This window comes from Melanotaenia boesemani, chromosome 21 (genome assembly GCF_017639745.1).
Source record: "Melanotaenia boesemani isolate fMelBoe1 chromosome 21, fMelBoe1.pri, whole genome shotgun sequence".
NCBI classification, from domain to species: domain Eukaryota; kingdom Metazoa; phylum Chordata; class Actinopteri; order Atheriniformes; family Melanotaeniidae; genus Melanotaenia; species Melanotaenia boesemani.
Window position 1 is genome coordinate 3721743 of NC_055702.1, and position 17445 is coordinate 3739187.

The 17445-nt window shown below is 38.2% G+C and overlaps 1 protein-coding gene across 1 annotated transcript; it reads right to left on the reverse strand.

The window, feature by feature from the left end:
- Positions 1–247: 247 nt before the first annotated feature.
- gpr142 (G protein-coupled receptor 142) lies at positions 248–12741 on the reverse strand. Its single transcript, XM_041973104.1, has 3 exons — positions 12582–12741; positions 5066–5220; positions 248–2601 (listed from the first exon to the last, which is right to left on the reverse strand). Exons 2-3 carry the CDS (start codon positions 5202–5204, stop codon positions 1655–1657), a joined length of 1086 nt encoding a protein of 361 aa, XP_041829038.1. The 5' UTR covers positions 5205–5220; positions 12582–12741; the 3' UTR covers positions 248–1654.
- Between the last annotated feature and the right edge of the window lie 4704 nt (positions 12742–17445).

A 17445-nucleotide genomic window follows, 5' to 3' on the forward strand; every position in this document is an offset into this window, starting at 1 on the left:
ACATGTTAATTTCACAGAAGAATTGCTTTGTATTAACTCGTTAATTTTGACAGCCTTAATAAAAATCCCACATTTATTTAATCAATGTACATATACATACACTGAAATTCTTTGGACCCCCGGTTTGGGAAAGGCTGCTTTAAGCTGTCACACACTGTGTACCTTTACTAAAAAAGAGAGAGAGAATAGAATAAAAACCATAGAACATTAATCAGCCACTGACACTGACTTAAAAATTTCAGGCTGTTTTAATTCAATTTGAGTGTTTTGATTTTCATTGCGACATGATCACAAACTCATTCCTGCAAAGAAAAAAACTTTTAAAGTCTGAAGTTGTGTCTCTTATAATTAGATAAGCACAGGTTAAGACACCGCTGTCAAGCAACAAATACCACTGAAAACATACAAATGGAATAATTAAATATCAATTGACTTTTCAGACCAGTTAGGGCCAGTTCCTCATTTAAACCAGCATTAAATGAGGTTAAACTGTAATTGTAAACATAATTATGGAATGTCAAGACATAAGGCAGAAGAAGAATCAATATCTACTTCTGCCCCAACAGAACACGAGTTGCAAAAAATAAATTTGAACATAACACTTTTAGGACTGTAATTAAAATGTGTTATATGTAAATCTTAACAAGGTTCATTGAAATGGCTCATTAAAATCTCAAGTCATAAACATTATCAGGTAGTTTTAATGCAGTTGCAACTGATGCAGTTAAGATTTAATCAGGCTTCACTGATTCAGTGCTCGGTGTAAGTGGAAATGTACTAGCTGACAGCTCTGAGCGTGCACATGTTCATGCATGCATGAGAGTGTGTACCTTCTCTTGCGCCTTGTGTTCGTGTGTGTTTGTCCATCAAGCTAATCTGCAGTTTGTTTAGCCGGAGCCGAGGCCGTGGTGATGCAACGGAGGGGCTGTTTGAGGAGCAGGGTCTTCACTCACTCCCCATAAACAGCCAGCTTTCATTTAATTCTCCAGCGAGCTACATTTCATTAAAAACAAACACTTGCTTTAGCAGCTGTTTTTTTTTTCTTTTTCTTTTTTGTGCCTGAGAATGCGCTGCAGAGTACGATTTCTTTGCTCGACTGGCTTTGAACCGCATGGTGGATTGTGTTTATGGGCATTTAGCATTTTTACACAACAAAGAAAGCAAGCAGTTCAAAATCTGACTCATTTTTCTTTCTTTTTGCTCTTTTCTGAATGGATTTGACACTTGATAACACAGAAGTGACAGAAATTCATTACAGTTAGCAGCATGCAAAAAAATATTAATTTTCCTCGTGTTAATCAGAGGAAACTCTTCTTTTTCTCCTCTAATGCAACAATATAAAAACTCTACTGTCACATTACCATTTATGGATAAGAAAAAATAGCTACTTTCATTTCGTTAAATTCTTTTCAAGAAAAATAAATATGCAGTCATCTTATTTGATTTACAAAGACAAACAACACCAGGTCACAGAAGACAAAAACATACTTCTTGAGAGTTCAGTTCACTTGAGGCCCTGTGAGAAAGCTCCAGGGCCGACTGGCTGCCGTCCACAGCCATGGCTGGAACACAGTGTGCTTCCCCAGGGTCTGAAGTGCACAGGGACCGTGGGACGACGGGTGTTTTGGATTAAAAGGAAGAAGGGGACACTGGGTCACGAGGGCTTTCTGGCCCTGCGAGGTGACAGGGGGGTGGAGTCCCTCTGTGGGCGCTTGTTGTTCCCACTGTACAGAGAGGAGATGGAGGCGTTATTAGGGGCCTGCTGTTGTGGCATAGCACGGTGAGGGTACAGCGGCCCCCCCCTTAGAAGCACAACATCCCGCACGGCGCTGCGAAACGGCTTGCTGACGAAGCAGTAGAGGAAGAAGTTGACGGCCGTGTTGAGCATGGCCAGCATGTTGGACAGGTCGTAGGCCAAGTGGACGCGCCAGTCTCGGTGAACTGAGGACACGTACAAGTGGTAGATGACCACTGCAGTTCTGGGGGCCCAAAGAACTGAGAACACAGAGGTGATGGCCAGCAACATAGCAGTGGTTTTACCAAGTCTTCGTTGTGGTCCACGCTCCTCCTGACAGGGCTGCTGCCTCTGCCTTACCCTCAGAGTGTGTATTATCAAAGAGTTCAACACTAAGAAGATGCTGCAGGGCAAGAAGTAGATGATGGTCACATGTGTCCATATGAGGACGGTGTCCAGGGCTGTGGGTGGGTGGCTGTTCCTCCACATGTCTGACCACCAGAAGAAAGGAACACCTGATGTGAGAGACAACAGTAGCACCCCTGCGATGATCTTCCTGGTTCGAGCCGGGTAGCTGATCTGGCGGTGGAGGAGGGGGTGGCACAGCGCCACATAGCGGTCCACGGTGAGAGGCACGGTGGACCAGATGGAGGCGTGATTGGCAGCGAACTCTGCAGCGCTAACTGAGTGCAGCAGGAGCTCAGGAACATCCCGATGAAAAACGGCCGTCTCCAACAGGAAGCCAACGAAGATGATGAAGAGCTGGGAGAGAATATCTGAGCCTGTCACTGCCAAGAGGTAGTAGTACAGAGCTTTCTTGGTGCGCGACGCTAGTCTAGACAGGGCCACTGCTGTGAGGATGTTTACTGAAAACAACAAACAAGAGTAGATTAGTACTGATATTAACTTAAAATATTTAAATTCTGTCGAGTGGCATTTATTTCACTAAAAAGCAGAGAGAACATGATGAGAAATGTTATCGTCTTAAATGCATCACGGGGGCGTGTGTATGATTAAATGAGAATATGAATGCTTGTTGTCTGTGTGGGTTTCAGATCAGAGGAGAGACAATATCTATAGTATCTATAAGAAACTTTTAAATATATATAACATATCAACTACAACTAGGAACAATAAAGAACTAATAAAATTTATCTGATAATACAATGATTTTAAGTTTGCTTCCGGGTGATGTCCCTCCCTCAGCGTATCATGATGAGGTCCGTAACTTTAAAGCCTGATGTTTCCATAAATACTTCAATGTTATTTTAAACTGTAAAATAAATGGAATGGCCATGTCAAAATCTCGTATTCCCAGTTGGCTCAGAGATTACATTTTCTCCATAAACTTAGGCTGTATGGAGTAAATCCCATCATCATGGAAACATTCTTTCACCCGAGGGCCAAAGTTACTAAGATGGTCAAAACAGTCATGAAGGTAATAAGCAATACAAATGATCCATCCCTTCAGGGCATCAATGGAACAGCCGAGGACAGACAGGGACACAGGATTCTCAAAGATCCAACAAGTATTTTATTCTCAGTATATCATCTCCATGCTTTAGGTGGATAATGTAGGGCCTGCAAATGCAAAGATAACAGATACAAACATTCCTTTGTATCAACACTTATAACACTCCTTAACCCTTTAATGGTTTCTGTATGGCGGATACAGATATTTGGCAGGCTGTAAGGGGAGGGGCTTTATTTATATATACATATATATATATATATATGTAGTTTTGCTTCCTGATGGTTCATCTGATTCAGATGAGGGAAACAGGGAATAATTGTATTATATTTTAGTTTGTACTGGTGATTAGGGGGTGATTGTAGTAGACCACTTCCCCTTCCTGGCAGTGAAAGGTTGATGCAGGATGTGTTAGACTGGTCAGACCTCCATCATGTGTCAGAAGTGCAAAGTGAGGCTTTGCATTGTCACTGTTTCCACAGCTCTAACTGCCAAAAGGATGCACCCCAGAGAGAAGATGCTTGCTTAAATATAGACGTAATATATTCACTTTTTGTTTTCCTTTTTCATTCACTGAATTTTTACATTTTGAGTAAGATTTTTTTTCTGGTACTGCTTTTCTCTTCCTTTGACTTCAGGCACGTTCGTTTCAGCAGGGGGATGTTTGGATGACAGTCGACCCCTCTAATCATCAGGCTGCTGACTCCAGACCTCTGGCCTTTTAGATTTATTTCCCTTTGAAGACAGTTAGTAATTTGATCTGGAGGTGACCTCACTGTGCTGATATGTCTGCTTGATTTAAACGCTAATACATTTCTACTGGATCAATACCAAATTGTCATTGACTTTTGGTTAAGAGTAATAAAAACAAAGCTGAAGTGGACACATCGTCAAGATATTTCCACTGGATTAATAAAAATGAAGCAGAGAAAAATCCAAAAACTGGTTTTGCTTGGGTTCGTACTCCGGGATTGCCGCTGATCGCCCGGGTCTCTGAGCTGCCCTGGTCTGCCTCTAGCCTCCGTAGAGACATGGTCGCGTTTTCACGATCTCACTCACCACTCCTCATCACTGATCACTCCTTATTCCTCATCCTCTGCATGCTGACACGGTCACTGAGCTGTCCAGTGGGTTTATACACTAAGAGAGATTTTTGTTTTTTCTCTGTGAGTGTGTATCTGGTACTTTGATTGTTGTTGTTACATGTTTGGGATATGTTTCTTTTTTTTTTTTTGGTTATTATTTAGGAACGCTTGATTACTTTCAGCTCCGTTTTTCTGTAGGAAATTTTCTGGTGTGTTTATGTACAAATGTAGCAGTTAGTTGTCTGGTGATAGTGTGGATTGAAGGGTCGTTGCCTCTATCTGTTGTGCTTTTGTCTCCTCTTTCTTCTCTCTGCTTTCCCTTTTGCTTCTTTTTGCTGTTTTCCTTCTTTTTCTGTCCCCTCTGGTCAGGTCCAGCAAGATTACATAGATTCCATAATTCAAAGTAAATAAATAACAGTAAATAAATAAATTAATCATTTTATCAAGAGGAGCCTTATACTCATAAACCTCCCCTTGGCAGAGCACAACACAGCACACAGACTGTCATTCAGCTTGCTATGGTGCTGGACAGGACAGGTTAAAAAATGTTTTATTGAATGGTAAATAAGTACTAAGTGGATTATGAGATAATTAGATTATCATAACCTGTGAAAAGTATCAATATTGAGTCATCTGACTGCATTGTAATGTGTCTGTCCTCCATTAGCACTTGTTATGTACCACTAACTCATGTTTGTATTGATTAGAATCATGCGCAGCTCCCCCCTCATTGTGCTGTTTACATATTAACTGCCATTCAGGTGGACTGAATACCTGGTACTCCTACGCAGAGCAGAGCACTGTAGTAGATGACAGGAATGAAGCCGAGGACACACTTGGACTTCTGCAGCTCCTCAGGTTTCAGTCCCAGCTCCTGGTGGCCGGACACTGTCGCATTGGACCAGTCGATCATGACCTTTGTTCTTCCAACTGAAAAATCAAAAAGTCAGAGTCAGAAAGAGAAAACCGTGACAACGTTAACAAACAGTACAAACTCCAAATATAGAAAGATGTATTTTGCTAAGACCCCTGTACTGGGAAAAGGCTGAAAACAGCCATTTCTGGAAAATTTCTAGTAAATGTAGCATATATTGTGTCATTCAATTGCTAAAAATCTGTCTGTCTTTAAAATGATAATATTTCAAATTCTTTTCCATACAGCTCCAGGTTTACATTGCCATTTGTTATCATAAACATACACCACAATTTCCCTTAAATTAATGCACATATTCCACTCGGATCCAGTTACTCATCTGGACCAAGAAAGGTGGCTTTATTATGGATTAGTTAGCAGTTTACAATGATCCTCAATAAAACCAGAATTTTCTCCAGTCTCAGTATAACGTCCTTTGCTTTGTCAACGAGCTTGACATTCATTGAAAATATATGAAGTGTTTTGAAATTTAAGGCTTCAGTTGGAGCCAATGATTTTGGAGCTGAGAGTTGGCTTTGGTCTTTTCATGAATTAAACCTGACATTTAAATAAATAAATAAATAAATAAATAGCAATAACATTTTCACTTTTTTTCTTCAAAGTGGAGAAACTGCACTTGTATTCCAGCCCGGACCATGACATGACAGCTGGGTTTTGGTATACAGCACTGCACGGCAGCAAGTGGGCATCAACACATTGGCCGTTTTGGACAAGCACCATGGCTGATTCAGAAAAAAAAAAAAAAAAAAAAAAAGGAGGAAGGGGAGCGGAAAGGAAAGACAGAAAATGACTGAGCAAGAGATAAGACAAGAGTCAATATCAGACTGACTTTTACTGGCTAAAGAGAGCTCGGAGAATAAACCGGGTGTAAGAGGGGTGCTGAATTAGCTGTCATTAGGGGATGCCAAAGTGAGAAAATCTGCTATTTTTTAAAATATCTTTTTCATAAAAAAGTCAAACAACATTTTCTCTATCTTATTTTTTTTCCAGCAAAGAACAAAGTAACTTTGACCCATCCACATCTGTGCCACTTAGTTACCTTAGCTTGGTGTAGCTTGGTCATGAATGTGAACTATCTGCATGTCAGAGCTTAGTGGCTTTCCCCTGCTTTTTGTCATCAACCTGATCCTTTTCTTGTAATCAGCCTCGTTCTTTACACCCCCAACTCAAATCCACATTTTTTTTTATTCTAACTTTTGCTCCTCATTAAGCTGCACTTTGGTTAGAGTCACACATGCTAAAGTAAGCATTGGACGAATGATAAGTTATGAAATACCATTCATGAGAAAAGTAGTGATAGCACTACCAGGACGTCCAAAATTAGTTGCCTCATTCATTACCTCTCAATGTGGACAGTAACTTTTCATTCATACCGGCCCAGATAAATTTTAACCCTCATTTGTTAATTGGTTGGTTAATTTGCTAACATGTCTGTGTATCAGTTTGATATGAGATCCAATCCTCGTTTGCAGATGATGCACTGCTTTACATGGCTGCACTGTCATAATGATGTCACATAAAAAATGTTTGTTCAGCCAAACAGTTTCAGATTTAAACAATGGAAACAATAAGTCAGTCAACACGTTTGGACTCGGTCAATTAAACTGCACGTTCACAACAACAGATGGGCTGACAGCAACGACCCGTCACCCTCCCACGGCTCATTATACTCCAGGCTTCCCAGTTATCCTTTTCACCTGAGTGCCATTCATCCTGTTTTTCACCATCTGCTGCACCTCTACTTACATTTCTAATTTACTTCACTCATCCATGAGGCCATATTTGGACCACGTTATCTCTCCAGCTTTCAGTGACCAGCCATTTGTTGGTGCTCAGCCAACATAAGCATAATAGAGCCACAATAATCTTAGTCATGACACCATCCACCTGATGTGAGTGGTGCAGTAATCCCAGCACTGAAGCAGCTCACACAAGCTGTTGGTCATGTTTAATTACAACTGTAGTAAAAGCTATTTATGTGCCAAAAATCCTGCTTGTGCATTTTATGCCATTTTTTTATGGTCTATAATAGAAATATGATCATAAAATTGAGTAGCAAACAGCTTTCAGGATGGCTGTTTTAATTTACCAAAGAGTCATAAAATATCCACAAGACCTGGATCAAAACACAATTATAAAGATCAGTGATGTAATTCTGTGTGTAACATGGGGAAGGTTAAAATGACGGAGGCTGCGTGCCTTTCTGAAAAAAATTTTCTCCTTAAAGAAACTTTTTGATTCCAGGAGAAATAAAAAAAAAGTCCTTCAACCTAAAGTCCTCCTGAATTTCCTGAATTAACCGATGCCTTAAGACTCCAAAACAGTTTTTATTTACAGAAATTAATGTTCAGGGACTTCAGAAAAACCAAAGTTCCCTCAGCCATTTGTTTTCCATTAAAGACCAGAAACAATTTGGCAAATTGCTCAACTGACATTTCAAAATGCAGCAGCCATTTATTATTGCTGATTAACGCATCTCAAATATCTTTTTACTGCATCTGTCTTTTCTAAATGATTAGACCTGAACTTTAGAGATTGGCCCATTTTACCCACAGAAATGTATTCTGTGACCTTATACTGCTGTAATGAGCAGAGACTCAGGCATAAACTCTGTCAGGACAGATAAGGACAGTGTTAAACTAGTAGGCATTTCTTGTCATAGTGTACTCTATCTTTACAGCAAGCAACTGCTATGTTTCATAAAGTAAAGGATTTATTGGAAAATAATGCTCTCTATTATTCTTTAATTGTTCCATATCTGAATTATTGCTTTGAAATTTAGGAAACGTAAATACATACATTAATTTAGTTCTCATTTTAGAAAAAAGAGCAATGAGAAGCAGACGAAGAAATCTATCCAGTCCATCATTGTTAAGTTACAATCATTAAAATTTGATCATCTAGTTAATTACAGTATTTTGAAGCTAATGTACAAAGTTCATAGGAAATGTTTTCCAGTCAAAATACAAAAAAGATGAGAAAACAGACCAAGCCATTATCATTTAAAATGATGTGAGACATTTATAAAAACTAATATTCAGAGCAAAACGTGTGTTTCTGTCTACGGAGTTAGTTCATGGAACAATCTGGATGAAGAAAGAAACAAAATCAACTGTGTTTAAAAAATGATTAAAGACACTGTGAAAAGAAAATATAATGAAGCAGGTTAATTAGTTTTGCCCTGTTTTGCTCTGAATTGTTTAGATAGCAAATGAAGGGTAAAACATGAAGTACATGTTGGCCTGCAGTTGTTTTTAGTTTAATTTATTAAATAAATGTTGTTTATTATTGGCTTAATTAATTGTGTGAGAGGACCAGATTATATAAGATTTTCTTCTTTCTGCATATTTTTATTCAAGTGCAATTTATGTTTGTGTTGACGGATTTTTTTTCATAAAGAATTAATTAATACTTTAAATAAACAAGCATGACACAAAGAAGTAAATGAGTTTAAATTACATGATTGACTCCTTACTATAAATGAGACGATCATGTTTGTACTGGAACCATTTAATAGGCATATCACAATTATTTCACCCTGTCGTGATCCTGCAGTTTCATAATCTCCACAGAAGACTCTTCAATATGTAAAGTTGCATCTTTAAATTTATTTCAGGACTTTCTTCTCGCTTGTGACACCAAGCAGAGCACACATTCATCTCAGGCCAGAACTACAAAGCAGGATTAGCGGCTTGTTGATCAAACTTAACTCTGAAATTTCAGCATAGTTTTGTTTGAATGTTAAAGTTGGCACCATGAGCACAGTGGACACTACAGGAAGTTACACCCACCAGTAGCAGGGTATGAAATTACATCATTTCTGTTTTCAGATTAACAGACATGTCCATGAACGCAACAGGGCATATACTTTGGAAGTTCATAATTTTCTGTTTTCAGGTTAAAGGAAGTGTCTTTACAACTAACAGCAGAATGTTCAGGTAATTTTTTGCCAGGACATTCTTTCATTTTTACAGATTTTATTTCTTAGAGTGCAGAAACGAGACAGGATGCATGATGGAAGCCAAATTAGCGGTTATCACTTAAAAAATCTATAAAGATCACAAGTATGACAAATACTGATAATTACACACCTAAAGCGATACTACTGAAGAATAGATAAAGATGGCACTTAGCACAAATAAAAAAAACTTCAGGTCTGTAAACAACACAACAACAAAAACACTTTCAGGATAAATATCTCTTTGGAGCGATGCAGCTGCAGCTCTGAGCCACTATCAGATCTTTCTAGAATATGTGAACATTATCTCTAGAAAAGGTAAACTATAGTAAAGTGAAGCAGGACAAAATAAGAGAGGTGTAAATACAAACAGTTCAGGTGAGGTCTTCAAAACGGCAGCTTTGGATGCAGTTTGGCACCATCTGTCTCCCAGTAGGAGGAGCTCAGGTTTTGAAAGGTTAACATTAACATTAAAACTAATATTAATCGGTACAAGAAATATTAAAAAAATGTTTTTTTCTGCTGGTGCCCTGTGCTTTATTCCCATTCATCAACCCTGAGCTCCTTCTCCATGGTGACTTTCATGACCATGGTATGGGCTCAATATAAAGTCAAAGATTTTGTGGTTGTAAATTAATGTTTGCAAATAATTTCTGAGTTCATATTTGTAAATCAAGTTTTGTAAAAAGATCTGTTTGAGTAATTCAAGTAAAAGGATACATTTGGTTGTAAAATAGACTTCTATTTGTAAAGAAAAATAAAAGCTCTTTTGCAAACATCTGTTCACGGATGCAAAATGAAAAACTGCATCACCCGTCTGCAGTGGAGGACAGGAAGCCATCTGCTCTGTGATTGGACAGTTAGATTTGTCATCACCGACTTAGATAATAGTGTAAAGACAGGGACAAAAATGCATATCTGTATGCACATCTTTTTGCTTTGCATCACTGATGTTTTTTTACAACCATACAAATCTTTTTCTTCACATTCAAAAACATGAATTTCTCAGGTGAAAAATCTTGTTTTACAAATACAAACTAAAATTATCTTTAATACTTGATACTAAAACCATGATCACTGGAGGGTGCTGTCACAATTAAATGTAGAATTGTGTTTAGATAAGACAAAAACATTTCAAAACCATGGCTTCTTAAAATTCACAATGTGTCCTCTGACATATTGAAATAAAGAGTGTGCAGTTTTATCGGCCACTTCTGGAACCTTCTCTCAGTTCACACACTTCACTTTCTTCTAAAATGCATCAAATAGACAAATAACTTGATCAGTCAAGCTTTGTTTTTCTTTACAGATTTTGATCTTTTTATGCAACGATTATGTACTTTTTTGTCAAAGAAATTACTTCACAAAAAGGGAAATGTTGAATGTTACAGAAATGGTCTGCATGTCCATGAAAAATGGAGAAAAACACACAGAGAGGATTTCATAGCAATTATTCAACCAAAAGCTGCAGAACATAAACCGAACTGTCTGTTTTATCTGCCGCAGTTTTCAGGGTCAAGACTGAAATTTCACATAGACGTTAATCTGGGCCATAAATTACTCTCCACATCCCTCAACTTTGAAGGAAATATGAACTCAGAATTATTCCACTTTGTTGTTTTTTTTTAAAGCTTTGTTTATCAACAAAAACCGTCTCCTCTTTCACTCTTCTTTATGTAAGAGCATTCCTCGTACTCAGATAAGATATCCTATTTAGTATTAATAGGTGTGCAGTTCCCATAGGAGCTGTAGTGTGTATGCAGAGATACATTCATCCCTGCAGTGTTCGACCTCGTGCATGTGTGGGCGGCAGCTTCATCAAAGATATCCATCTAATATCCTGATGGGAAACTTGGAATTATTTCCTCTTTTTATAGATGCTCCTCATAATCTCGAGGTTACTTTATCTCAAAAACAAAACAGTATTTGATTTACTTTAGTCAAAAGATGAAAGATTAAATATGAAATATTTAGATTTTTGAGCATTTTTTCACAGAAATGTAAACACTGTGCAACCCAGTGTAATTTTTACATACTGACAGCCATGTTTCCCACAGTAAAAGCTCTGTACATGCACATCAGTAGCACTGCAGCAGCCTCACACACATTGTTTCTGAATTAAGTAGAAACTGACATAACAGCACATTTTGAGCTGGACTTATCAGTGTTGCATAAGATCACACAGAAAAGAAGGCAATCAGCAGCCTGCGAGCTCGACTCCGTCCAGTTGTTTGAGACACCTGATCTGTTTCTTTCCGAGCCTTGCTCAGGACCAGCAGTCCTGAGAGAGATGATGAATGAGAAGGTCATGGCTGCCAGCTAAACGTGACACAAAGTACCAGTAATCACTCCTGCTGATCGATAACGTAGCAGATATTTTTTACCTTGCACACGGAAGGCTTAGCTCTGTTCTCCTTTACCTGAAAAATGTCCACAGAATCAAGACCTTCGGTCCTGTAGCTGTTTTCTGGAGGTTTATGGAGCTCCAGAGATGTTTTATTGAATCCTCCGTGAAGCTGTTACAAGCTTGAGACACAGAAGAAATCAAACACCTTGAAGTGACGGCAGAAGAAACTTCTCCAGTCAAGTGCCAGGACAGCAGAGTCATTGCAGATCAGAGGCATGTTTTTGATTAAGACTCTTTTTATAGTTTTCCCAGGATTGAGATGCAGCTGGAGGCTGCATGACGCAGCTCTGCAGGGGGCTCAGTACCCAGGAAGCTGAACTAAACCCTGCCTGTGCTCCACTTAATTATTCATTAAGAGACGCTGCACCTGAAACAACAGCGCTCGGAGATAAAGGGTACAGCCAGCATAACTGCACCGCAGACATATCATTGTTTCCCAGGAGAGCGGGGCACATGCATTTCGCTGGATGTGAGGAAAGTGAGAGTTTTTTGTTTTTTTGTCTTGGATGCTGCGTGGAGACAAAGATTCCAGTGAAATTTAGCAGTTGACACACGACAGTGGAAAGAAGTTACCACGAAGATCGTGTGGTTCAGGATTGGTGCCAAAATCCTCAACCCTGGTCAGAGCTTTTGGGAAGACTGAATCCAGAAGTGCATTCTGACAATATAAATCAGGCTTCTATGATGACAAATGTCTGTTTCTTTGAAGATTTGGGAGGTAACATGACAAGAAAACACTTTAGACTAAGCACAAAGACATCAAGGAAGCAAATGGAAGTAATACAGTCCAGACCTGCTCCCCTGAATGTCTTTTACAATACACCTGCACCTTGTTCCAGCAAGGGAAGTCAGTGATGCAGAACAGCGCTGATCGCAGAACAGAAGAAGCATTTCATCCTTTTACAACTTGCACTTGTGCATGAACAGTGATTATCGGCTTTATTTGCCTTTGTTTTCCATATATGGTGAGTCTCACAGTGTGCTGAATTACCTTCACATCCAGTTTTCACCACGTCTCTCCTCCTGGATCACAGCCGTTCGCCTTCACCGTCGTTCCCCCCAGATGCTCCAACAAGGTCCCTGCTGGACACCCGCTGAGGAGACAAGGAGGAGCAGGAGGAGAAGAGGAGTCCAGGCAGCCGGTACATCACTGCAACAACTGAGCAGAGGAAGAGGGGAGAAATGAAGCAGAGGGGAGTGAAAATAGAGGGGAGGGTGAGGGAGGGGACTGATGTGTGGATGAGGGAGGAAATGGATCAGATGAAGTGGAGCGAGTGTGAGATGAATGGAAGGAAAGACACATCGAGTCTGACAGGATAAAAAGTGGTCATTTTTCCTGCAGAAGGATCTAATGGGGATTTAGTCTGAAGTATGTTCAGGCTGGAAAAGTGGCAAAATAAACACGTTCGAAGCAGTCAGACTAATCCTGCGACCAAATTCCAAACAAACTTCGGCAGCCCTGCTCAGGATGTGGGGGCTTGTAGACTGGTACCTAAGAAGACAGTAAAAGTTACATAAAAAAAAAAAAACATTTTAGAAATACATAAATATCATTTAATTTCAAATTTGTATTTTTTTTTACATCTTTAAAGTTTTTTTTTATGTATTAGTTTTTTATATCTTATTCCTACATATATTTACTTATTCATGTGCTTATTTTTATTTATTTTTTTATTGGAAGTTGTTTATTTTAACCTGTGTTCATTCATATGGGTTGAACTGATTTAATGAGCTATTGATTTTACTGTTTGATGGATGTGCTCATGTGCTTCTTAATGTTTCCTTATTGACCACTGATTGTTGGTAAATCACAATCAAGATTTCTTGTAATTATACATGAGCACAAAAACATTAAAAGCTTGGCCTTAAAGTGCAATCACATAAAAGACAAAACACAACATTCAAAAATTAGTGCACAATTTAAGATGTTGGAAAAAATATAAAGTGCATCTGCACTATAGCAGCTAAATAAACAATAAACAGTTAGTTCACGTTTGCATTCAGCATTCAGTTTGGAAAAGCTGCAAATAATTGGGATATTTAGGATAAATAAAGTTGTCTGAACTGAATATAATTAAGGAATATTAAACTCATTCATTTCTGATTTTCCCATTTATTTATATTAACACACATTTATTTACTTATATATTACATTAACACATATTTTAATTTTTTTTTTTATTTCTAAATATATCTTTTCTTTAGATTTTTTAAATAATATCTTAAAATAGGCCTACATACTGTAGCTAAACAGGTAAAGACAGCTCATTCAGATTTACTAATACAAGTTTTTAGTGAAATATAGTTGGCGGAATTTGCTCTACCAAACGGCGGAACAGGGTTAACACATTTATAAGCTATACTTCACACGGCTGCAAACGTTAACATGAGCGTTTTAGCATGTTAGCATGCTGATAGCACTAAAACAGTTTTTTTTATCAGCTGTATGACGTAAATTAGCCTGTTGTAACTATTACATAGTTAAATATGCAAGACTATGTGATGTTAATGTTATACTATTATTTACATAATGATGTAATTCAGTTTTCTGCTGTTGTTTAATGTCAAACCAGTTGAGATTTACTGCCTCATGAATTTACGCACAACTCAGTCATAGCTCCATCCAACCTGCAGAAATATAACTGACATGCAATAATACAAACAGCCATTTATAATGGTAGCTTAATTTTATGATGGTTATAATAACATGACATGACATGTTATCATTACAGTACCATAATAAAACAAAGTGCAGATACACGATGAAGTGCAGTATCACATTATGCTTCCACTGAATAAATAACAGCTTATCTAGTGTCTTGCTGACATAAACACTGTGTTTCTGTTCATGTGTAACGATAACTTATCTAACTTTAACATGCATTACAGTTAGTTCTGTTTCTGTATTTTGATTGTTACTTTCAAGATGTAAGATGAAGAATCTGTAGAACAAAGTCTGTCAAGTCAGAAGAATATTCTTGGCGGTCCAGGGTAAACAGAGCAGACTTTTACTGTAAAAGAAGAGATCTGTGATGAAGCTCAGGACTCAATCTGAGGACGGCCGCTGCAGCTTATAAACTGTGAGACTGCTCACCTGTCTGAAGTGTCCCGTGTCAAGAGACAGGACACAGGCAGGAGACAGCTCCTTCAGCTCCTGTTTACATTTTAACAACAGACCACGGCCTCATTAATTAATGTCGCTTCTGGCTGCATGACGCATGGAAAGCAAAAACTGTTAGAACTGGCAACCCTGCAAAAAGTCATGCATGTTATGTATTTATTCAGTTTCCTGTACATTTCAGTTTGTGTTCCCCTGTGCTCATGGCCCCATTTGTGTCATATCATTTGAGGCTTGGTTCAGTTCTTAGACCACTTAGGTTCCTGTGTTCTAAAGCAGCTGGATTTCTTTGTTCATTTATTGAATGCATGGTGTAAGCATGCCAAAAACAATAAAAAAAATCCATATGTAGTTACAAGACAGGCATTATGACATAATAAAAAGATGAGATCATTCAAGTAGAGATTAAACACACAACAGAGTGGTATAAAAACACAGAAAAAAACTAGACTAACTAAAATTAGACTATACAAAACTTTAACATGATCATAGGTTTGATGTTCCTAAAGGCTGAGAATTTAAAAAACTTACATGATTTTATGAAATGACAACTACATTTGTTCTGTTTTCATGATACAATATTCTGATTATTAATGACATTATCTACCTCACGTTACTGTTATCTAGAGGAAATAGGTCTGCAGGGGATACATAAAACAATAAACACCAACACAAATTATACCAAAATATCGTCATTTTCAAGATTGATGACAACAGTAATAAATGAGTTTTCCAACTGATTCGTTATGCATTGTGGCAGAAAGTACCTGCAGGAAGCAGCACAAACCAACATAAATCTTTCATTTAAACACAATCAGCTCCTGTTTGATGCACACTTTCACAAAACCCTGCACCAACTTCTGTATTTAACAGAAATAGACCTGTAGCAGCAGATACAAGAACAGGTAAGTCTAGAGTCAATAAAACATTCATGATGAAAGTGTTGTCAACCTTAATGAAGATTACAAGAAAATGTGAAGTGTATTTATATGCACAGCATACAGAAACTGCTGCAGCAATTCTACGTGCTCACAGCTCAGCTTTATTTGTACACTGTGCACTCATTAAATAAAGTAAAATCTCTTTAAGAAGGTCATTTTCTCTCCTCTCTCAACTCAACCTGGAGCTGGTTTCACAGGAGAGACGCCTGACAGCTACAAGCTCTGCCTCCCACTCCGGTCCTGGAAATTCTGGGAATGAAACGCAGGCCAAGAGTGGAGAGTGAAGAGTTCTTGTGGTTTAGAAATTACACATTTTTCTGTTTGTGCGTCATGATTCCTGACATGTCACATGAACAGTCCAGTCCAGAGATACCTCACCATCCCACAGCTTTAATCTTAGTTTGTACAAAACAAATGTGCTAATGACACACGTACTGGTTAAGCTGGGATGAAACTTTCCACCTCCCACAACCTGCTTTTTTCAGCTTAAATATTTTAAGGTGATGATGGAAACATTGCTGTGACTGAAGACTGGCAAGATTTATAGAGCCTGTGATCATTTTATTTTGATTTATTTTTACTGAATTTATTTATCTTATGTGGCTTAAAAAGCTTTTTCTTTTTTGACACGGTTATCCTGAACAACAATGCAAAAAACAAATAAATTATTAATCCAAAAATGGTGGTTTATCCATTAGAAAATATTAGCCTACTTTTCCTTTAGGATCCTTTTTTCTGCCATTAAACACAAAAACCCAACTTTGAGAAAAATGAAAGAGGTACAAAGAAAAAACAAACATGTAATTTACTTTAACACACACACATATGGCATTTATCATGTAATTGGGACACAGTGGTGCAAACTGTCCTGTGAGAATGACAGCCAGCAGCAGCTCTCTAATTTCACATGTGTATTCTTAACAGCATTTGAAACTAACACGATTAGCGATGAGGAAATCGCTACCATCAGTGATCTGGGAGCCGACTTTTTGTTTGGAACAAGACAAATGTCTCCTTAATTTAACTAAACCCTCTGAGAAAGCACGTCTCCTGACTGCAAATTGTTGACGATAGCAGAGCTCCAAAGCAAACAGAGCGTCTAACGAGCAGATCTGAAGACCTAATTCATCTAGAGTGTGTTGACAAACCATTTGCAAACCTGATCGCTACGTGAGCTCGCTTTGACCCAATATGGCTGCCCTCCCCCTGCAGCTGCATATCATTGTGTACTTATCTGACATACAGTATTGTACCCCTGACCTTGCCCTGCAGCAGGAGGTCAGTCAAGCCAATAATGAATCTTCTAGCAAATGATAATGCACAAACATGACTTATTATCAATTTGACCTGCTGGGCTGAAAGCCGAAGAGGAGGGCATACATTTCTTTAATGTGATGCTGATCAAATGTGATGCATCAATTTTTCCTTAAATGATGTCAGAAATCCAAGAAATAATCACAGCGGAACTAATTATTACTTACTTACTGGCAGCGTGCACTCTAATGTGGTGTGTTACTGGATGGGTCAGCAGCAAGTTTCTAAGAGGGAAACAGTAATGAAAACAGTTTTACAGCCCAGTTTTACATACAGTAGGCAAATAAACAAGACTGACCTTTGTCCAATTTAACACTGATGTATTTTATGATTTTGATGATGATGCGAGTGACATAAGCCACCCAAGCGATGATCCATAATTTGCTTTTAGTGGTTGTTAAAAGAACTTTAAACCCTTGAGCTGTTTTAATTTTTTTATTCATTTTAAATTTTTTTTATATTTTTGCAGTCCACGCTGTGCA

Coding starts and splice junctions, on each gene's coding strand:
- gpr142 (XM_041973104.1), bottom strand. CDS start 5,204: ATGATCGACTGGTCCAATGCGACAGTGTCCGGCCACCAGGAGCTGGGA. Junction 2,602..5,065: donor GCTCTGCGTAGGAGTACCAG/GTATTCAGTCCA, acceptor TGTTGTTTTCAG/TAAACATCCTCACAGCAGTG.